The sequence below is a fragment of the Botryllus schlosseri genome, chromosome 3 (assembly GCF_051294905.1).
Source record: "Botryllus schlosseri isolate E-star chromosome 3, Bs_hap1, whole genome shotgun sequence".
In the NCBI taxonomy this organism is placed as follows: domain Eukaryota; kingdom Metazoa; phylum Chordata; class Ascidiacea; order Stolidobranchia; family Styelidae; genus Botryllus; species Botryllus schlosseri.
Window position 1 is genome coordinate 25,241,884 of NC_137238.1, and position 22,598 is coordinate 25,264,481.

Below are 22,598 nucleotides of genomic sequence, written 5' to 3' on the forward strand. Positions count from 1 at the left end.
TTCAATGAACGAATAAAGAGTATATAAATGCAGTCATGCGAAACTTCAAGTAGAAGTATAATCGATATCTTGAGATAATTTCACGACATCTTGAAAACTGAATTCTCAAAACTCTGATTGTCGATTTCACAGATTATAAATTACACCAACATCCCTAAATAGTAAACGCTGTATATTATGTGTATTATATCTTAATCCGAATGTTTTCCCGATTGGTGATAAATATTCTCAATCGTTATCAAAAACCGTACCATAATTTCATTTCCGATACGTTAGTACAACGGCAGGCTGGAACAATTTATTTGATGCAATTCACAATTATTCGATCTCGATCAATTAAATATTGATGGTCCGAGGTCCGTGTACATTGCGTGGCGGTATACGCTCGCCGCTCATTACTCCACCGATTGATGAATTCAAAGTTATAAAGTTTTGTCCGCAGCCTACGATAAAATAGTTTGAAAAGCAGCATGAAGTTGAGACTTCTGGTCGGGTCGATGGTAGCGTACCTCGTGTACCTCTTGATCGGCGCGGCAGTATTCAGCGCTATAGAGCGACCGATGGAGGTGACGAAATGCGGCGATACGCGAAGTGCTATCGAGAGATTCCGGACCCTGCTGCAGGACAATGCAGGAAATCTGACGATCGCCAATTTCACGGACATTGCGCGAGTAAGTCGGCTTTTGTAGGATCAGCATATTGACAGTCATAGGTCACAGTTCAGTTATTGGATCGAACTAACACTAGATACTATGATAGACATGTCCACATCAATCTGTGTCGCATTATCATTATTTGCATTGATACATAAAGTCAGGTTATCTGCAGAGTTGATCGGCAACGAATGTCGTTGTTCCGCTTGATATAGTTTTGACACCTCTTTTAAATCGCATCTTTTAATTGTACTGGAGTAGAACTTCGTGACGTCACTTCAACTAGTATATACTTGGGTACCAATGATGACTATTTAGACACTTATGATTATATGAGGCGAAATGTTAGAATCTCCAACAGTTTGATTAAAACAAATCCCTGTAAAAATGAAGCAGAATAATCCATATTTTCTCATATCAACATATAGCACGGGTGGATCATGGCGCTTCGTAATCTTACCTGTGTTTTATTTACAACTAAAAACTGTAAATTGAATAGCTACATAATTTCCTCTTCTCTTTGAAAATTTGATGATGTAAAATCAGCGTAATTTTACTTCGTTTTGATACAAACGATTGCAGAATGCCGTGCAAATATCTCCAAAGATATTTAAATTTCACTCTCATAGTCTCATATCGACAAGTGGAGAATTGACTAATTACGCCAATTCATAAGAGACGTTATGTGTAGGTTGAACACAGAATTAGGTGGTGTTAATGCCGAATTATGAACCACACACCCACTGAATTGACACGCCGTAATCTAAATATGAAAATGCGGCTATGATTCAACAATTTCATTTGCAGTGTAGCGTCGTAATACGCACTCTTTTCACCAACAGTTTACGTAACTGACAAGCCTGTGAGCAACATTTCACCATGTCAATATAAATGACTTCTAATTTTCATTTTGTTTTTTCATTTCGACTGAAATGAGAGTGTCCTGACTTGTAAGGGATAAACACAGTTTCGGTTGCTAAGGAAAGGCTTGCTTAGTTTTGCACCAGACCACGGTTACCGGTTCCTCGCGTTATAATCAATACCTAACTTCGGCAAATATCGTTTTTCAATCTCCAGGTCATTCAAACTGCGGGGAATTTCGGAATTCGGGTTGATAACAATTTCAACGTCGTGTGCTCTATAAACTGGGACTTTGAAAGCGCCTTTTTCTTTTCCGGCACCGTGGTCACTACGATTGGTGAGATTATATCGCTTTAAGCGTTCGTTCACACATATAAACCCCGCTATCATATCATGGAAAGAAACGACTTCAATCCACAGAAGTTACATCACAAAATGTGGATCCGCGGGACGAGTAAGTAAGCGACACAATATCATGCGACACCGAGCATGTTCGCTGAAGTTACAATGGGAGTTTCGTCGGGGCTAGGATTAGTTTGAATAGTTAGGCCTATATATTATCGTGCTCAGATGTCGCAACTGTCCTTTTTCATTGTGTTGTGTCATCAAATGAAGAGGTGGTTTCAGTAACGAAGTACTTACGCTTTTTGGAGTACTCAACTAGATCTTGAGTACTTTCACTCCTACTTGAACAGTTTTTTAAGCAGACTACTAAGATTTTTGGAATTTGGATTTTGAAACGTAGAAAGTAGTTTGGGCATGATTTGTCAAAGTTTTATGAGTGAAATTCCCACAAGAACACAAGATCTACCTTAAAACACCCCGGTATCAACGTAACTGAATGTATATTCGAAAATTGCACCCATTTATTTGTAGTGTGATCTGCCAGTTTGCGTTAGTCACGAACGGTAACGATTGGCAAGTCGCTCTGCCTCACCTGTCTTCAGGATAAGTAGAAGACAATTTCCATAAACTTCAATGATTGTTATGTTACCACCGACGTTCATGAATGACTGATTTTAAACATTTTATACCCAAAATCTCACAATTCAGATATTTATTATTGAAGTATATAGGGGAAAACAGAAGTAATGTACAGGTGAGTCACAGACGAGTCAAGCACCACCTGTGATAGGGCAGTTCATCATAAACAACACACAATTATATAAACTGCAGTTACTATGGTAATAATAATATTACCATGAGATCAATTAAATGCTATTGTCGCATTCATTCTGAATTTCCAACCATTGCTAATGACAGGCCCCCACAACCGCCTCATAATTATTACCAATGTATGTGAAATTCCACATTGCTGTGGACAGCGGCAGCCCAGTGAAACAGTGTAACGTGAGGCACGATTTATTTCGTCTCGTCGATTGTTGGCCTAACAACTGAAACACCTCCACGAAGTCTACTTTTGAACTTATTTTTTTGAGTACGTTTCACAGTTTTATTTCCAAGCCAACTTCAAGTAGATTTTCCATATCACACGAACAGCTGCCAGTACTTGTATAGCAATGTTGACTGCTGCTCAAATGTCGGAAAATTAACATTTGGTCGCTACTCCGCACAGGATACGGGCACATTTCGCCAAACACGGATCTCGGTCGTTCAATCTGCATTATTTACGCCATCATTGGCATTCCGTTGTTCGCTCTCATGTTCACCGGAATGGGAGAAAGCATATCGAAGCAGATCAAGCGACTTCACAAACGTGCCCAGGGAAAGGTACGAATTTCGAAAACAGAAATCGAAAAATATTCTATATATATCATTCTTCAAATAATATCCGAATCACATTGTTATGACAAGCTGTATGTTAATATATCTTACCAGATCTTGATTACACAGTACACATCCAATGCAAGGACTGAAAACGGGTCAAATACACCGCTCCGTGTGTGGATATATCCTAGGGGTGTAGTGGACTGTGTTATGTTGCAATGGGCTCTGCCGACCGCCAGCCTTTCCGCGTTCATGTGGTGGTGCAAGAAAAAAACACTCCACCCTGGAATATACTCCAAAATAATTGGTGCATTTGACTGGTTTTCAGTCATTGCAATGGGTGTATTATCAGGATTTTGTACCTGAAAGAGCAGTTTACCACCTCACGCGACAGTGTAAATCGGGATACATGATTTTCGTTCACGTTCCATAAAATTGGCATCCCGTTACCGATTGTGTTCATTTTAATATAAATTGATACTATTTGTGCATCCCTCTGACTTTTCCTCCGATTCGGCTTTTTATTTCATTTCATTCTCAATCTTAAATCAAATTCATTTTTACCACTGCGTCATGTTCCAATATTCGCTTAACAGTTTTGTTCAACTTTAAGCTCGTTCGGATTTTGCTCATTTAAGCCCGAACTCGAATCCTGACCGGTATGTAGCCTACTCAACTAGAGTTTTGCATATATTTAGAATTCAGAGGTCTCAAACTCAAATGTGCTCGCGGGCCATTTTTCCAGTTTCGACGACACCGCGGGCCGCAGCATTTATATGGGGTATTCTATGTCTTTCTAAGTAGGCCTTATTTGGCTGGAGTGAATTGTCCTATTGAAAGTGAGCCGATCCAGCAGACTGACAGTAAACATCGTCAAAATTTGATTTACTCTTGTATCAATTTAGGCCTGGTACGAAAAGAATCATCGCATTTATAACTATTTGAATATAATTGTTCTTGTATTGGATATATATTAATTATAAGATATAGACACCATATGGGCGGAAAAATGTATGATGACATCATAAAAGCTATCGGGTTATAATTTCTCAGCTACTATGAATATTTTGAATTTAACAGATTGATTATAGAGACTGATTTGATATCAAAACATTTTTAGGTTGAGCACTGTAATTCCAATCCAGGATTCGGGTATGCTTCTGATAAGTAGGCTATTAATCTCATCGCCAAATATCTTCAAATAGGAGCAGAAAAAAATATAAATATAATATAAATATATTAATGAATGTGTCCTAGTGATTGAAATGTCGGAACGCTGACTGGCCCATTGTTGTTACATCGTTGGAGCGTACCACTACGGTACTCGGTACCTTTAAGTGGCTTTAATAACATGGTGTAGCGACCAAAAATGTAACTAACAGATTGCCAATGGTTGTCATAACTACTTGCTTAGTTAGCGACTTTCTGATCTAGTACTATTCCCGTGATACGCGTTTAGTTTGTTGCGTTCATGGTTCTAACAAATTCACTGTATGCTGAGTCACTCCGAGTCCACTCGAGTCATTTTCATTTTGCAATCGAGTTGCCCGAGTCTGAGTAATTTTAAGTAACGTCGCGTCAAAGTCCAACTCACAAATAACAGGCACGAATCGTCTAAGGGTCAGGTTTTGTCATCATGATGTGGAGATGTGGCGAAATAGTGAATCGTCCACTACATGGTAGCGTTTGCAATTGATGTGATAGTGAAGATTGATGAATAGTTTTAGGCTTTCGGAGCAATTTAAGAGGGAATTTTCACTTTATAACCTGAAAAGATATATGTGACACTTATTTTTTTGTCAAATTATTAAAAATCTAAAATGTCGTCGCGGGCCGCACAAAATGCCCTGGCGGGCCGCATGCGGCCCGCGGGCCGCGTGTTTGAGACCTCTCATTTAGAGCGATAGTACGCGAAACCTCTAGCGCAGTGGTTCTCAGCCTTTCTGTCTTCGCGGCCGCCTTTCGGACCGTCACGGAACCCCGCGGACCCTCTCGAAGTCTTAGTTAAAATTTAGCTCATTTATCGTGCAATGGCCATCTGTCTTGTGCAAATGAAAACTGTAGGCTTAGTGATAAGCATCAACAAAATGACTATTCTTGAAAATAAGATCATACCGGGGCCTACCATATTCGAATATCGATCATACTATTCATGTAGACATTGATTCGATACTATTATTTCAAAGCGAATTCTACAACTGCATTTCTTGAAATACATGGTCGTGTCTTGAACATCCGCCCCCTCGATTTGATATGAACGAGTGCCGGTAATCCATTTTCACAAATATTGGTGGTTGGCAAATGTAATAATGACGCGTAACGATTCCGACGACACATTCGGGTATGATCGCAACAAATATGGCACGAAAATTGACAAACAAATTTTTGTAATGATCATATAACGTCAAGCCTGGTCATTTCTATCTAGCACAGTGGTTCTCAAACTTTTTTGTGACACGCCCTCCTTTGTGATAGTGAAAAATTGCGCGCCCCTCTTATCGTCATATCACAAAATGCAACCAAATGGCTAGCAATCCCAACAGATAGTTTGCTGGCATGGAAGGGTATGACTGTTGATGAGAGAATTGTCCAATATGAAATTGGTACTATACACACAGCAATAACTATCGATTGAAAGGAAATCGCGCCCCCTTCAGATACCTTCACGCCCTCCAAGGAGGGCGCGCCCCCAGTTTGGGAGCCACTGATATACCAACTTATCTTGAAGTTATTATGGAAAACATGGTTTGCAGAAAATGGATTTTTGTAAACATTTCGAAGTCACCGTGATTGACCTTACTCATCCAACTTTTTCCCCCCACAATCCCCAACAAAACATCCGTAAACAGCAAAATGTTTGTATCAGTAGGCTATTGGCAATTTAGCAATTAAAATGGGTCGGCGCAGTAGGATATTTCATCTCAGGCGGCTATTCTGTTGATGTGAGCTCTGGAGTTTTGCTAGTCATAATAAATAGGTTATCAACAATTTTTAGGCTTCGCGGACCCCCTAAAATTGCTTCGCGGACCCCCGGTTGAGAACCACTGCTCTAGCGTGATAATTTGAGTGCCATGCAACTCTAGGATGACGTCACACATCCATTTTGACGTGACGAATGACGATGATGTCACAAACCCCAAATTAGTGGAGTCCAACTCCGGCCAAAAAACATCTTTCCAACATCCACCCCGCATCTGACAAACACCTCTACACTACTCCCTCGTAATCTGGCAGCATCAGAAAAAAGAACGAATCCGACTCCGATCCGGCGGGTATCCAGTCCATGAATTATCTATGGCTCGCTCTACCGAAAATTGAAATGTGTAGAATTGTATTATCGACCCTTTATTACGTTGGTATTTTTAGCCATAACTATTTCGTCTGTCAAGGCAAAACGGACATGGGTGGCGAAGACGGTCGTTATCCTGATTGTCGCCAGCAGTTTCCTCGTGTTTTGCATTTTCATACCCGCGGCCATATTCCAGGCGTCTGAGGGCTGGACGTACCGGGACTCCATTTATTACGGCTTTATCACGCTGACCACGATCGGATTTGGTGATTTTGTAGCCGGTGAGTTGGAATATCTGATAGGTCAATTCAAGGAACAAGTTGAATAATTCTACGGGCTGTTTTGAATAGGTGATCCTCTAATCTAAGTTGAAGAGTGTTTAAATATAAGGACCTTTGCTTTGGTTTAGTTCAGGTAGAAAAAATATCCTATATTAAAAATATCATTCAACCGGTAAATATATCAATTTACCACTGTCCAGTTACATGGGAAATGAAATCGTATTGTCCTAACATCCCAGTTCAAGTAGGCCTACTATGTCATTGCACGTCCGAATCCCAATTCCCTTCAGTAAACGTTGTTAACCCAAATCCAACAAAAATAGTGAAATTTAATGTTTATAATCGGAGCGCATGGTCCATGGTCATCACAAGTAGTCGGTAGGTATACTATAGGATAGGAGCTAGGTATTTAAAAATGTCTTTACGCATATTCAGTTTCGGCCGCGGGGTGTAACAATGTTAGTGGCGTCATGGTATGTCATATTTTCGACCGACACTCCACTCTTCCGTCTGCACAAGTCATTAAGATCACGTGCGTCGTACTACGCGAGCTTAGAGCTAATGTACATTATCTTCACCTTTGGTAAAATTTTGTACTCGCTGTAAACAAAAACAGTGTATTCCCCCCATTTACACCATAGCGTAACGTGAATATTAGGTTAACAGCATTTTCTAGTAAAAAATATTGCTTTCGCAGTCATTTCAATGCGGGGGAACGAGTCAAATACACCACGTCTTATGGATATGTATGCCGTGGGTGGAACGAGGTTTGTTCTGGTGTAGCACCCCATAAAGGCGCATGAAAGGTGTCACAGTTAAAACTACACTCCTGTAATACATGTCAATATTGATAGAAGTATATCACACGTTTTCACGCATGGGTGTGATGTGAAAGCAAAATTTGGTACCGGAAAGTTGCAATGACCGGATATGCACCCTACGCTGTGGAGTGGGAATCTGGTAAATACATATATTTAGTATACCCATACCCATATTGCCCATGTATTTACAATGGCCATGTGATCCATGCACTTCTTACGCGTACAGGTATTCGTTATGAAAGGGTTCACACTTCCACTCCTTTGATATTTGTTGGAAACATACATACCCCGGTCATTAAAAGGACTGTCCGATCCGCTTTATTGAAATTGAAAGCGTGTTGACACAGGCTCACAACCGTAACCAAGGCATTACCGTGGTATGTGACTTATGATTTGTCGTGATTCCAGGTATGGAATTCCGATAGCAATATGTAGCCGGTCATACACGCCGAGTTTGCATGGTAAAGGAATTGGGAGTGACGCTGTCCGTATTTCATATTATAGGGCCATAATGTCAAAAAGTCAAAAATTAGTCGCGATATTGTTCCAACTCGTGATAAAGGATATATATCCTTTACCCGTACCTAGTATTATGACAACTACGCGCATCTCATTTTATCCAGTACAGATATAGGTGGATGCGTGGTATTGTGTCAATTGCTCATGCCATGTCGTACTTCCATCAGTGTTGGGATCAAGTCACTGCCTTCGAGTCACGAGTCATTTCGAGTCATTGCACATTTTAACTCGAGTCAAGTCAAGTCAATCAATTTTCGAAGGTGACTCGAGTCAAGTCAAGTCACATGATTTTTGGAGGTGACTCGAGTCAAGTCGAGTCAAGTCAAGTCAAGTCAAGTCACGAGTCAAGTCACAATTCAACTCAAATTGCCTTTTCGAAGTATGAGGCATGATTACGTCATTGAATTATGCTAGCTGTCGGAAATACAGATTGTGTGCTCATTAATTTTGAATCGATGAACAAATATAGAGTTCAATATATACACGCAAGAAGGCGCTCTATAGCTAAACGACGTAAGTAATTGCATATCCTCAGTTTATAGTTACCAGCCAAAATAGTCAATGGAGAAACGAAATTGATAAGATGCAATACATTACCCATTTACAAATTGATATGATACAAATTGGGCACGTGACAATGGCTGAGGTCTATATAAACTATATTCGATTTCAATCTTCATAAAATAAGAGGTTTAGTCAAGGTAAGAACAGAGAACAGAAATATATATTTTGCTACTTAATGACTTTACTATACTAGTTTACGACAACGTAAGCTATAACTTTCGATCCCTTCGTTTGCGGTCAATTTATTTGTGAGAGAGCAATGGAGGCTCAGTAAAACTCACGATCATTGAATGATTGGTCGCTCTCACGGGTTACACTAGCGTTTCGCGAACAATCCAAACATATCCAAGATACAGTGATTTTATCGACACCGATTACTTGATGACTTGAAATTGACTCGTGAATTTTGCTTCGAGTCACGAGTCAATCCACATTTCTGATACGGCGAGTCAAGTCAAGTCAAGTCATTTTAGAAAAGTGACTCGAGTCAAGTCAAGTTATACGAAAAAAAGTGACTTGAGTCTGACTCGAGTCAAGTCATGACTCGAGTCATCCCAACACTGACTTCCATGCGTGTTGGAACATGTAAGTCCGACGATAAGTGTCCCATTTTAGGTTCTCACCTGCTATCTAGCGGAAGTATATTCGTAATTTCCCGTATTCTCAGGTACGAACGCAGATATTAACTACTTCCCCATCTACCGGATCATGGTCTATTTCTGGATTCTGTTCGGCATGGCCTTCATGGCGACGCTTATTTCCTTGATATCAGACTTTTTCAAGAAAACAGGTTTGGAATTTTGCAGTAATTGACCACCGTATGTCGCACTGCTATGTGTAGAGCTTAATATCAAAGTATTAATTTATACTATCAATGCCGCAGAAATAGCCACGATTCTCAGTAGAGTCTATCTCTTATCTATTTGGTGATTTATAACTATATTGATCTTGTAGTCACGAAGGTATGGCGTGAACATTACTGGGCTAGATAGGTAGGAAAATAAAGTATGGTGGACTAATGATGTCTCAGATAAGTCCATTTTACGGAGTAAATTCATTAGCCATAATAAGAGGCTAGTCTGGCCGGTTGATTTTGTGATTTCACTCAAGAAATGATGCAGATCTATGCAAAAGAAAATCCATAATGACAGAATTTAGGATTTGTATAGAGAAACTGATCAAGCGCTAACAGCTGTTGAAACATGGAAATAGAACTAATTTAGGTTCCATGCTGTGTTGAAAGAAGGTAGATGAAAACTAATACTTAATAAAATAAAAAGTACTTTGATACCTACTGCCTGATATACATCATCAGGCTCGGTGTTGAAACGTCAATCGATTCGAAAATCCTGCTTTGTTACATCCCGTGTAAGGTCAATATGCGGTAATGCAAATATCGGTACGAAAAGAGGTTTCGAAGGTAACTTGACATTTGAGTATCCTAAAGGTACGTGGCACTCGTGGCTTCGCGCATTAACCCTGCTTTGCTCGTCGATGTAGCACGCTTGCGATGGCATGACCAGTTTTTCAATATTCAAAAGTGAATGTTGGACTTATTGTGAAAACTACGTTTGGAAGCTGTGCATAATGTAGATCTATTGGCCTCGTATTCTGCTTGGCTTGAAATTGTGATTGTGCTTAAACGTAGGTAAGTTAATATTATAAATATTGTGCATTTAAAAGTGTCACTTGTTGCCTTCCATGGAGTTGTGCCATTTTCAAATCAGCATATGAGTTTCCCAAAAAAGACTTGCAGCTTGAATACTCAGTAGACATTGGCCCAATGATTCGGGTCTAATCAAATCAAATGTAACGATACATGTCCAGTATAGTGTGAGTCGAAATTTTCGAGGGCTGAATTTATATCCGCTAATAAAACTGGGATTTTTTTGTCTACGAGAAACATAGTTTTAATACTCTCTTCCCACCGTGGGGGCCCTGAAATCCGCAGTTTGTCATATCATAGTTTCACCATTTAGCTAGGGTTACCACACGTCCTCTTAGGAGGATTTGTACTCTTTTTCACAAAATTGAAAGTGTCCTCGGAGGACACCTAAATGTCCTCTTCGTTGGTAAGTGTTAAAATGCCACGAAAAAGTCGACTCATAGGCAGAATTAGTAAGCCGAACTGTAGAAAAGTAGGTAATGCTGCAGAATTTTTGAAAACTGTCCTCCTTCTCGGATCTCAAATTATGGTAATCCATATCTAGCACAAGGCTACAAATATTCAAGCAAACAACATCAGCCTACGATAGGGTCACGAAGCGCGATGGAATGATCAATATTATCCTGGATCACTTGTAACTTGGGCCGTGCCCAATAATCAATAGTAACGATTCGAATCAAGCAGTGAGACACTATAATTTGACCGAACCTATCTTATACGCCCACTGCGTATTATTTTATCAATTACTATTATAGTGTCGATACTTTCGCCATCATCCTAAAATTCGAAGGATATATCACAAGGCTGCGCAAGATATTCAAAGCTACATAACATAATTGTAGGCCAGTAACTCTATTCAGAATATAATCGACCAGGTAGGCTTACTCAATTCCACCATATACCTTATTGGTAACGACCAATATTTTTCTTGCGTCCGGAAATAGGTGCATATTTTGACCTTCGATCATAGCACTGTTATTTTGCCATAATTAGTGATACTCGATTACTCGTCTCGGCTCTAAGCTTGATTTTAGACTCTATCTCGAATCAGACAGGACCTCGAATTTCCCATGTCTTTATACTCAGTGGAAGTATACATTTTCAAATACCTATGATACTAACGAAATTTCATCTCGACCGTGTTTTGATAGGAGAAAAAGTACGCACCAAGCGGAAGGGTTACGCCACCGAAGAAGACGGCGCTGTGATGGAAAGCGGACTAGCGCAGGAGAATACACAACAGCCGCCACCTGCGGAAGAAATCAAACCAGATAACGCGAACCGCAAGCCAGATTCGCAGACAGAGGGCTCCAGCGAATCCTTGGAAAAGCGACCTTTCAGAGACAACGAGGACGACCGCCTGTGATAAAATAGAAGCAGATGATGCTTTCTCGCGCGGATGATATTGGCTCGACAGTATTGAATCGCATCTTCGTGAGTCGGGCCCACTGTTTTACGTTAATGCTTCCATTCCATCATCGTTGATCCTCTCATTTGACCAGTAGTGGATGCGAGCCTATTCGACTGGGCCCGACACTCCAAACTTGCGTCCATGACATGAAATCTGTACCTGTAACACAACCGCTTGGTTTGAAGTAGAAGCAACGCTTCAGACGTGCGCTCCAGAACGATGTACACGCAACCTGACTTAAATCAAGCTACTGGAGGAATTGGTATACCGCTGACTCTATTTAAACCGGCAATTACTACCTCAATCCCGGATTCTACTTGAGACTCTGAAATGCAAACACGCTGCAATTGTCTTTTTTTAATCACAACCCGATTAGTGTTTTAATTCCAGTCTCTGGTTTACTGGACTACAGCAACACACTTCGATAACATATTTATAATAGCTTCACCATCTGGTTTCACCGTGGATGATGTGGAGATTTACTGAAATCCACAATTTCGTGCTCATATTGCAATCTCTCGCCGCTACGCTCATCAAGGCGTGTCATGTGATTTTAGGTTCGACTAATGCTTATACTCTTTGGGAAAGGTCCACAAAATCCAGGAAACTTCGCAATGGTGACCTGTTCATAGGCGAAAGCTGCAAATTTGCCCATGTCTGAAGTTTTGTACGATGTGGTTACTGACAAATAGGTCAAATCAACTTATTCTATATACGAATGCCTTGAAGGTCATTTGCCAAGCATAATTCCGTCGATTTTAGCGCACTGGTTATACATACATTGTAAAGCAGAGACGTATGTTTATTGATATCATGCGTTACGAATTTACACTTATCCTAATCTAACTTACAATAATATCTCCGTACACTGTCTGCCAGGTCCACCGGCTGCCATCGCTATGCTCCCGTACCGCATGTACACGCTGATGTGTCGTGGCTATGACTGGCCAATTATATCAATTTATGGATAAAAGCGCATTTTCCTGGCTATTCGTGGTAATTGTCGGTATCACCGCATTACCCACTACTGAAATAGCGGAGTTCACTATAACCTCAATAGCCCTTCAGATCATTATCCAGCCGTTTTTACAACTTCATGGAATATGTACATGTATTGGTTGCTCCATCTTGACACTGTATTCTTATGTAGCATTGCATCTTTTCTAGCGTATTCGATGTACTTACACAGTTGCGGTACAGTAATCTTGATTGGTTAGCATTGCATCTTTTCTTGCGTATTCGATGTACTTACACAGTTGCGGTACAGTAATCTTGATTGGTTATGGCATGTTTTTACATATGTCCGATGCGTTTATAATGCAAATGTTTATAACATATACAATACACTACACATATTTTATTTTTGTTGTATGCCAGAACGAAGATTGCTTACTTTCACCTCTGCGTGATCGGTTCAATTGTATCACGTTATTACTGTTCGCTTCGTTTTCTGTTTTGGATGCCAACTTTGCATAATATATTTATTTGCACGTTATTTCCTAAATAAATTATGTGCGCCACGGGAAGTTGCCGACAAGTACATATCCTGGGCGTATTAAAACTTTTGTCTGAGTGTTTATGCTTGTCAATGACTCCATAATATATGATTTATAATGGGTACTCTGTAAAAATGCTCTCAAGAAAGCATGGGATGTAGGATCACGGTGGATAGCATTAGACTACCCTGACTCACTTTGTTGCAAACTATGTTTATGGTTCTTGTACATTCGTAACGAAATTGAAATATATAGCATGAGGAGAAACTCAATAGAAACATTACCAAACTAAATACTATATTGAACCTAAATAAACTTCAGCGCGGTGTTTAACACGGTCGTAAATTCAACTGAGAAGTTGTTGCGCCATGTGTTTTCCTCAACATGTCGACAGTCAGGCCACGATATGGGTAGATTTAGTCTGCAACCTAAAACGTGCCTGCCTGCAAAATAAAGGTAAAATTATTCTCGTTAGTCAAGTTATGTAATGGGGTAAAGCAGTATCATGACAAATTTGTGTGTCAAGACAACTATAGACTACAGGACTTGAAGTCGGTCCGTTCAACTTCTCTATCTTGTTGGTGCCTAATTGTCATGATTGATCGATTACCACTATACGACGTTTCGTGACTACTGTGTGACGTTCGCCGAAACATTATATTGCAATCACATCCAGCTACCTGGTCACGATGTATATATTCTATTGATAAGTGCATATGTAGTGTTCGCGATACACAGCGGCTGACAGTAAGTTTGCATGAAGCGCAGCGCCATACAATGGATTATTTTAGGTAATATATGGGCGAATGCAGTTTAAAGCTATGTAGTTGTTGTTGTTGTGGTGTGGTATTCATATTGTGTTTTTCTATAGCAACAATCATTCTCCTGACCGATACCGATATTCCTTATTTGGATTCCGTACCTGCTAGTGCTGACATGTAGCATCGCCAACTTCTAGGCTTTTTAAAACTTTGGAAGAGATTCTGGAGTACACCGTGGTCGGACTCGAACCGGCAACCTATATTGGTCTTGCAGCTATGGATAATAACACTAAGCCGTCTCGCCAATGTTTTTGTTTTGCCTTATTGGTCACAGCACTTCTCGCACAGATTGAGATCCATGACTGTTTTGGTTATCTGAGCTTACGATCCGATACGTAAGACACACCACAAGAGATAAATTAGCTCAGGTCAAAATCAAATATGGCAGACATCCAAAAAGTCATATATATGTGTACTTGTGCTCACGTTAATTTTATATCATAACAAAATAATTTAGTAAGAGTGATAACATCTATAACGTAGAGACAAACTGCTGACGAAGCAGATTACCTACACGACATTACGCAAGGACAGTGTTCTTAGGACAGGCAACACGCGTGATATCTATATCAGCTTCGTATTGTAAATAACGTCAGATGTTTCTCAAACATTACGCCGGTAAAGCAAACACATGCACCATGAAACACGCTAACAGCTGTGCGGCATAGTACGATGTATAAACAGAAGTATAACATTCTTGATTGATTCCAACAGTAAAGTTTATCTCACTAATTAGGGAGAGTAAGAAAGGCCGACGCAGCGTCTTGGGGATGTAGGCCTATTTATAGTAGATGAGGTTGCAGGGTCACTTCTTATTTATAAATTGTGAATAATTATGCTTCTACGTTTTACATCTTCCTTTCGGATGTATATGCCAAGTATGAACGCGTGACGAAGGGCTTGGTGTCGTTTGTTATCGGGTACTGCGAGACAGTCGGAAATATATTCACAATAAAGAACCGAAATATTATTGTGAATTTGACACAAGTTCAGTTATATGGTAACTCAATATTATATTGGCTTGATTTATTAAATTGGTCACGTGATTAGGATTGCGGTTGGGAGGATGGGAGAGCACATCGCAGATAACTTCAGCCAATTTATTATGCGCCGAAATGAGCATCAGATATGATCCGATGTGACAACCTCACAATCGGTATGCAAGTCGAGTCCATGTTCTCTCTTAGCAATTACTTAGACATCATTATATACTAGCCGGCTTCAGTCTTCTTTGTATCACAGGTATGGAGCAGTAAAACCAATATTATTAGCATCATGTTATGGAAAACTATCATCCTGCTTATAGTTATTTTTATTGCGTATCTGTTGATCGGCGCGGCAATCTTCGAAGCGCTGGAAAAGCCGCTGGAGGACGAGGACTGTCAATATGTTCAAGAGAGAGTTTTGAACATATCCGAACAAATAGCGGATGCATCCTTGTCTTCGGATGTCTTACCGGAATTCAAAGACGTTAGTAACACATAGTCAAATATTATCTTACTTACTGTGCCACGTATACCTAATACGACCATATTGAGTATTCCAGACCAACGTCAAGATTTTGCATTGGCAAGTTGCTTCTAATTTCAATTCATTATTGCCATTAGGCTAATAATAAGGTTCCCTACATTTCATCGTACAACATTCAAGGTTCACACCGATACCTCCCAATGCATCGATTCTTGTAAGGCTATATATACATTATTGGTGCCGCTGATTCTGTTCTGTGTGTCACCACCGAAAGCCTCAAACAGCTTACACTGGTAAACATTATCAACTACAACCCATGCCGGTATCCTAATTTGGCTCAATTCAACCAATTGCTAAAGTGTAAATGCTGAATTACATACCTGAAAGCAGTACTGAAATAATCCTCCGCACGCCATTGACAATAAATACACCAACTACATATACAGCATGGTCTGGGAAGGACATTATGATATGAAAACTGAATAGTAATAAGAGATTTACAAATCTACAAACGATAAAACAGACAAATGTGCATCACATTAGCGAATTATGGCATATTTACAGGGGAAATATTCGATCGAAACTTTTCGCGAAATTGGCAAAGCAAACATGTTTTGAAATCGTAGCACATATAGTGATATATGATTACTGGTTGTTTGACATTTGACTCACTGTGCGCGCGACATAACATTTCTCAAAAGGCCAGGCTTCCGAATAGTTTAGAGCAGTGGTTCCCAACCTGTGGTACGCGTACCACTAGTGGTACGCGAAGGTCTTCCAGGTGGTGCGCGAGCAGATTCTGTTTTTTTTTCGATCAAAGGGAGTTATTAGCTCAGGTGAGGTTGATTTTGAGTTTTTTGAAGCCGTCGTCTTCCGCTATTCCCCATAGCTGCTAATTTTCCCTTATACGTGGGAATGCGAGCAAGGATTTTCATCCCCGATGATTATCAAGTCGAAAAAACGAAACCGACTTGTTGCGCCCATACATGACTTCGATGCACTGTAAGCAAATGTATGCCACGCGTCGACAAGCTAGTGGAAAATAAACAAATGCAGCCATCGCATTAAATAAATTGACTTTTGTTGTGTGTTGTTATTTCAGTACGCTGTTCTTCTTGTGACTGGTTGTGAGAAAAACAATTCCATACATCCCATCAACCCTGGCTGATAATGCTTAGTTCAGGGGTGTCAAACTCAAATTTCATCGCGGGCCGGATCGAAGTCATGAAATCACTCGCGGGCCGGACCAGTCAACGGAATCGTAAATGTTGCCTCGTACCATTGCTTTTCGCTGGAATGCTTTATTATCAAGCATATATAGATAATACACGGATCGTAGGGGTTTCTTTCTAACGAGACGCAACACCATTATTTGCGAGCAATGCGAAAATATGATGTTTGTCCGGTTGAATACAGTTAAGAACCGCTAAAACCATGGCATTACCGGCGATACAAGTAGACATATTCAAGTGTTCCCTTTGCTTCAGTCCAGGGGTGGCCAACCTGCGGCCGTAAGAGGGAATTTGTGTGGGCGTAGGAACGCAATTCAATTGGTATGTGTTAGCGGCCGCCGACATGAAATTTGAATTTAGGAATTGACTCCCGATTTCTTGAAAGATTTTCATTAATTTTGAAATTTTCTTCGCGTTGCGCGTGATTCAATGCGATTACATTTTTCAATTTTACTATAGTAGCACCCTTTGCAATCACAGCCCCACAATACAGATGCGAACATCAGTGGGAAATGATGCGCCTCACATGGAAATATCAGCGCGGAATCGTGTGCTCCTCACTATGCTAACAATCCGGAGGGGAGGTCAAGAAATAACAGCATGCTACAAAGTGACTAATACCAATTGGCCCACCCGAAGATGCATCATAATTTATAACTTGCTTTAAACTTTCGAAAACACCCCTACATCAACTCTATACCAATGAATCTGATCGCACGGGATGAGAAAGGAAAAATGTTTGAGGGTAATATGTAAAACTACTAATATCAATGACGAAATTCATTGGTGAATCTGAATTTTTTTCGCACTTTGCGCGACTATGATGACTTCCTTCCTTAACATTACCAGTGACCACTCGCGATTTTGTGCGCATAGTAAGCCTATCATTAAATAGATTAGTCCGGAGTTCACCGGAAATGGACATAGACATTTTAACCTGGGTATTTGGCGTCCATCAGCTCGTTCATTTCGACTATGCCCTGGAATGCAGCCGTAGGCTACACGAGTAGTCGAAATGCGGCCGTGAATGGCAAAAAGGTTGGCCACCCTTGCTTTAGTCATAATCTGGCGTTAGCCCTGCGTATGCGTTGTGATGAATACAAGATATTTATTGGTCAACGCGGACGTTGTAATTTGGTTTATTACTGTGGATGTGATTGATGATATAATCTTTTGTCAATGTACTCAGAATTGCTATGCGGGCTGGATAAAATCGTCTGGCGGGCCGGATCCGGCCCACGGGCCGTATATTTGACATCACTGGTTTAGTTCAATAGAATTTGTTGATACACCTCGCGTAGGTCAAACACGTGAGTATGACGTCATAAATGGTGGAAACGCGCGTAACTTATATAGGTGGTACGCGAGCACTGCATAAAACCTCAAAATGGTACGTGGGTGGAAAAAGGTTGGGAACCACTGGTTTAGAGGGCTGCTTAGGTTTAGAGGAAAGTTTAAGAGGCCGGCCACTGTCCGGGTTGGATTTAAGTTCTGAGTTGACGTTGGGATATATGGATTTTGATATCGGGTGAACTTTGAAGCTATGAAGTCACATGCATATATTATGCGAATAATATGTGGCATGTTCAAATGTCGGGCTACCTGCGTTATGACGCATAAAACTACAATACCAATTCTGATACATCACTGCCCCATTGTATCACTAAATTCGATTAGACATGAAAGTGAAAAGTGCCAGTTATCACGGAATGACTTTCAAAGGTGATAGAGTTCGCTGCAGAGAGAGGAATTTTCATCGATGATAATCTCAATGTTACGTGCTCCACAAACTGGGACCTGGAAGGATCCTTCTTTTTCTGTGGGACGGTTTTGACAACTATAGGTAAATTGACATGTCAATCGCGTTATTCCTGCTACCAGCCTGTTGGCCTATATTGCGTAACCTCACATTGCCTTTTTATCTATTACGGGAAGACTTGTGATCGTGACAGCCAACTCGGGAAAGAAAACAAACACGATAATTATTGACCAAATGTTTATATAAGCCAGATATGATAGGTATGCGCAGGTTTCAACGTTTACCAATCAGCAAGTTTCTAATCCGGTGTAAGAGTTGTGACAATTGTGGCACAGCGACAGCATGCTATGGCTAGCAGTGACTCATAATCTATTTATGCTTGCAGGGAGTCCAAGAAAAGGTCACTGCTATAATTCGCCCGTCAAGAGAGTTTTGCTGTTTGTGCTTCCATTTTAGGTCCTTCCAGATCTAAACTTACTGATCCGTTTGATCTGTGACTCACACTCAGGCCGCATTCCAGATTAATCATCTCTGTGTACATTAGTTTATTGTCTATTCGCGGTGACACTTTGTGACTTTCATCCGATACTATTGGATAGATGCAAAGTCGTGCTAATAATTATTTTGTATGTTAATTAAGTAATTAAATATACCGCCCAAAACGGGCTGCGAAGCCACAAAGGAAACTATACCTAGTTACCTACGTCTCGATTTTGTCTTGTATTGCGTTTAGCATCATGTCATTATGAATTTTGTTATGATCCGTCCTTCCATCGGACAAGTAGACTATTTTCGACTAGAACTGAGGTCATGTCAATTTAAATTTCGCGTGATACGGGGGAACAATATTACGTCGATTTTCAGGGTATGGTCATATTGCACCCAGCACGAACACTGCAAGAGTTATATGTATATTCTATGCGATTATCGGAATTCCACTCTTCGCTGTTATGTTCACCGGAATCGGAGCTAAATTCGCGGCCAGAGTAGAACGATTGGAGTCTAGAATCAGAGGAAGGGTGAGTCATGTTACGTAACTAATGCATCATTTATCGCGGCAAAGTTGGTTACACCCACCATTCCAAAGTACTCACACGGGCTTACTCCTGTTCTCGATACTTTATCTCATGAATCATAGGTTTTCTTCAAGCTATATATAGGCCTACCGCTAAATCAGGGTTGGGCAACTTCTCCAGTAGGCGGGCCGGATATGGGGAAATGGAGTACTTGGCGGGCCGGATTCCTGAATCGATACATTACCGCGTATTTATCCACACAAGGATTAACCGTATTTAATGTAAATTTTAAGTTTGATTTGTTGAAACCAAAACAGTATTCGATGAATTTATTAACAGTAGCTGTTGATGTATCTGTAGCTGTTGAAATCAATGAGACATATATGGTCGATCAAAGTTGTGAACAGGTTCTTCGAGCTCTGGCTGCATGTCGCACACAAAGAAAACAAAGAACTAAAGAATAACTAAAAATAACTATTGTTTGTGTTTGAAAAAAAGATTCAATAACCTACTGTCACTAACATTTGACGAATTGAGCAAGTAGGGTAAAATTGCGGCAGACTGTGACCGCGGGCCGTATGTTGCGCGCCCGTGGTATAATGTATATACGAACGAGGGCTTGAGATTTTCCCAAATTTACCAACACATAAATTCAGTGCGGTTGAGTCTTGAGTAGCCTACATGCGTAAATGCCAGTCTCGCACTCAAATCACACACACACACACGCTAAAGAATAAACCTACAGTCACTATCATTTGACGTATTAATCAAATACTGGTGGGTTGCGGCACACTTGACCGCGGGCGACATTGGCATGTACGGCCGGAAACTCTCTGCGGGCCGCTCAAAATCACGTCACGGCCGGATCCGGCCCGCGGGCCGTATGTTGCCCGCCCCTGCGCTAAATTGTACTTTAAATGATACTCTTTTGTTCATTTAATTTCTAGTTATTCTCCATGATGCTAATTCCTTCCTGCAGTTGTGTTTTGTTAGTTAATCTAAAGGTTTGAGTGTAAAGATTGATGTAGAAGATGCTCCATGACTGGTAGCTTGGCTTTTATGACTCTGTTATGTCGAGCGGTCAGTCGGCGTCTTCTCATCTGTCCATCACAATTCGCCCAACTGCATCCTTGTTATGCATGTTATTGATCAATGGACCAGTGATGGTGTACATTTGGAATCGATTGTGTCCTAGCTACAGTACACCTACGAAAAATCTTCTGTATTTTTGTCCGTCTTCGATTCTGTTATTCTTTACTTTTTAGACCAAACGTGGTTGGTTGCGGAAGACAATCTTGGTGCTGTTAGTACTCACAACGTTTACCGTCCTGTTTTTACTAATACCGGCTGTCATTTTTGTCCAAGTCGAGCAGTGGGACTACCATATTTCATTTTACTACGCGTTCATAACTCTGACGACGGTGGGATTCGGCGACTATGTCGCGGGTATGTTGAATATTACTTCCATCAAGGTCATGCTCTGATCATACGTCGAAAATTTCGCACCCGTTGAGATTTTAGGAGTGAATCCGGAAATCGATTACGTGCCAGTTTACAGAGTGATGGTGTACTTTTGGATACTTTTTGGTCTGGCGTCTGCAGCGACTGTGATTAGCTTATTATCAGATCTGTGGATGAAAGCGGGTGAGTTGATCCTGGCTAGTTACCACTAAGTACGTAACTCCTTTGTGTGGGTAAAGGAACATTTAGTAGGATAAACATAAAGGTATACCTTTCAGCTATTTCATGTTGTGATACATTACCGCAATATGTACTAATGTCATACCTTATCATATCATAAAATTGGAATTTATAGAGTCGCCCATAGATACACGCTAATATTTCCACTGGCGTTCAGGATTTTCAAGCAATTAATTATGAGTGATCAAAATTTCCGAGCATGAACCATGCAAAATTGGCACTGATTTAACTGATTCTATTCGAGTATTGTTGGAGGCAAACCATAATCGTTGTGGTTGCATCAGAATTTGTTAAAATTTCACAATAAACAGGCCATCTTGACCATGTATCGCGGCATCAGATTAACATAATTTGCACTCAATAGTGGCGGTCTTAACCATCATGTGAAAGCTATCTCCAGTGATTTACTAACAGACTAACAGACTATATATAACTAATCTTGTGATTCGTATTTTCGGAATCAGTGCGACGGTAGAATTCATTTGAGATCACTTTGGCAAGTTTCAGGATTACTGTTAGTCTAAGATAATCAACTTGAACCAGCTTGAAAAATTATGCTATCACATCTACCTAAATTTGGAGAGCCTAACACTTTGCCACTTAATCACTTTTACCACATCTGCTCAATCAATTACAGGCCCGGAATCTAAAAGCCGAAAGAAAAAGAACAAAGTCGAACCGAATCAAAGCGCCCGGTCAGACGTCGTACTCGAAAACAGGGACACAATGAACGACTACGAATTTTAGAAGCGACATCTATTTAATCGGGGCGATTTGCGATTTTTTTTCAAACATTTGTTCATCATTAATAAATTATCTTCGTAAAAATGTGCCACTAATTCTCGGCGAGTGAATCAAAAAATTCAGCAATGGAATCGCTTTATCATCTCGGTAGACGTTATTTTTTTATTATTAGCACTCGATTATGGCGATTCTAAAATCTTAACACTCGCGCCTCATCAGTCAGGACACATGTCGATGGCAGAATAATAGAAGATCATGAATGAAACCTCAAAGTATGTTGGCGCTTATCACCAAAAGGGCCTGTAAAATTGATGCTGATGTTGGTATGTGTCATAATTTATTTTTCGTTGCAAGCTCAACTGAAAAACTTCAAATTTTACACTCTCCCGAACTCTCTACTTCTACCTGTGTGTGTGTGTTTGTGTGTGTATGTATGTGTGTGTGTGTGTGTGTGTGTGTGTGTGTGTGTGTGTGTGACTTGCATCCTTTGAAGCATCTGATCTCTTGACTTTCAACTATGGCGCTTTCACAGCGGTCTAGGTAATGAGGAACACAAAAAATAGCGT

The 22,598-nt window shown here is 40.4% G+C and overlaps 2 protein-coding genes across 5 annotated transcripts; both read left to right on the forward strand.

The window, feature by feature from the left end:
• Window positions 1-222: 222 nt before the first annotated feature.
• On the forward strand, window positions 223-13,358 carry LOC145436186 (potassium channel subfamily K member 10-like). Of its 3 annotated transcripts, none has more exons than XM_080313531.1 (6): window positions 223-671; window positions 1,731-1,851; window positions 3,091-3,245; window positions 6,728-6,812; window positions 9,384-9,506; window positions 11,534-13,358. In XM_080313531.1, the coding sequence occupies exons 1-6, from the start codon at window positions 471-473 to the stop codon at window positions 11,746-11,748; spliced, it is 900 nt and encodes a 299-aa protein (XP_080169657.1). In that variant the 5' UTR covers window positions 223-470; the 3' UTR covers window positions 11,749-13,358. The 3 variants fall into 3 exon arrangements, with proteins under 3 accessions (XP_080169657.1, XP_080169658.1, XP_080169656.1); XM_080313530.1 differs by having other exon boundaries at window positions 228-671; window positions 6,632-6,812; XM_080313532.1 differs by lacking the exon at window positions 1,731-1,851 and having other exon boundaries at window positions 225-671; window positions 6,632-6,812.
• A 1,610-nt stretch (window positions 13,359-14,968) lies between these two features.
• LOC145436187 (potassium channel, subfamily K, member 16-like) lies at window positions 14,969-22,116 on the forward strand. 2 transcript variants are annotated; one of them, XM_080313533.1, is made up of 6 exons: window positions 14,988-15,580; window positions 18,535-18,655; window positions 19,436-19,590; window positions 20,853-21,033; window positions 21,109-21,231; window positions 21,926-22,116. In XM_080313533.1, the coding sequence occupies exons 1-6, from the start codon at window positions 15,386-15,388 to the stop codon at window positions 22,033-22,035; spliced, it is 885 nt and encodes a 294-aa protein (XP_080169659.1). In that variant the 5' UTR covers window positions 14,988-15,385; the 3' UTR covers window positions 22,036-22,116. The 2 variants fall into 2 exon arrangements, with proteins under 2 accessions (XP_080169660.1, XP_080169659.1); XM_080313534.1 differs by lacking the exon at window positions 18,535-18,655 and having other exon boundaries at window positions 14,969-15,580.
• Window positions 22,117-22,598: the final 482 nt, after the last annotated feature.

What these genes read in the sequence shown, in the direction of transcription:
- LOC145436186 (XM_080313530.1), top strand. Translation starts at nt 471, where the DNA reads ATGAAGTTGAGACTTCTGGTCGGGTCGATGGTAGCGTACCTCGTGTAC. An exon ending in ATTTCACGGACATTGCGCGA is followed by an intron (nt 672 to 1,730) that starts GTAAGTCGGCTT and finishes TTCAATCTCCAG; the next exon opens with GTCATTCAAACTGCGGGGAA. An exon ending in ATTTGGTGATTTTGTAGCCG is followed by an intron (nt 6,813 to 9,383) that starts GTGAGTTGGAAT and finishes CCGTATTCTCAG; the next exon opens with GTACGAACGCAGATATTAAC.
- LOC145436187 (XM_080313533.1), top strand. Translation starts at nt 15,386, where the DNA reads ATGTTATGGAAAACTATCATCCTGCTTATAGTTATTTTTATTGCGTAT. An exon ending in GACGGTTTTGACAACTATAG is followed by an intron (nt 18,656 to 19,435) that starts GTAAATTGACAT and finishes GTCGATTTTCAG; the next exon opens with GGTATGGTCATATTGCACCC. An exon ending in AGTCTAGAATCAGAGGAAGG is followed by an intron (nt 19,591 to 20,852) that starts GTGAGTCATGTT and finishes TTTACTTTTTAG; the next exon opens with ACCAAACGTGGTTGGTTGCG.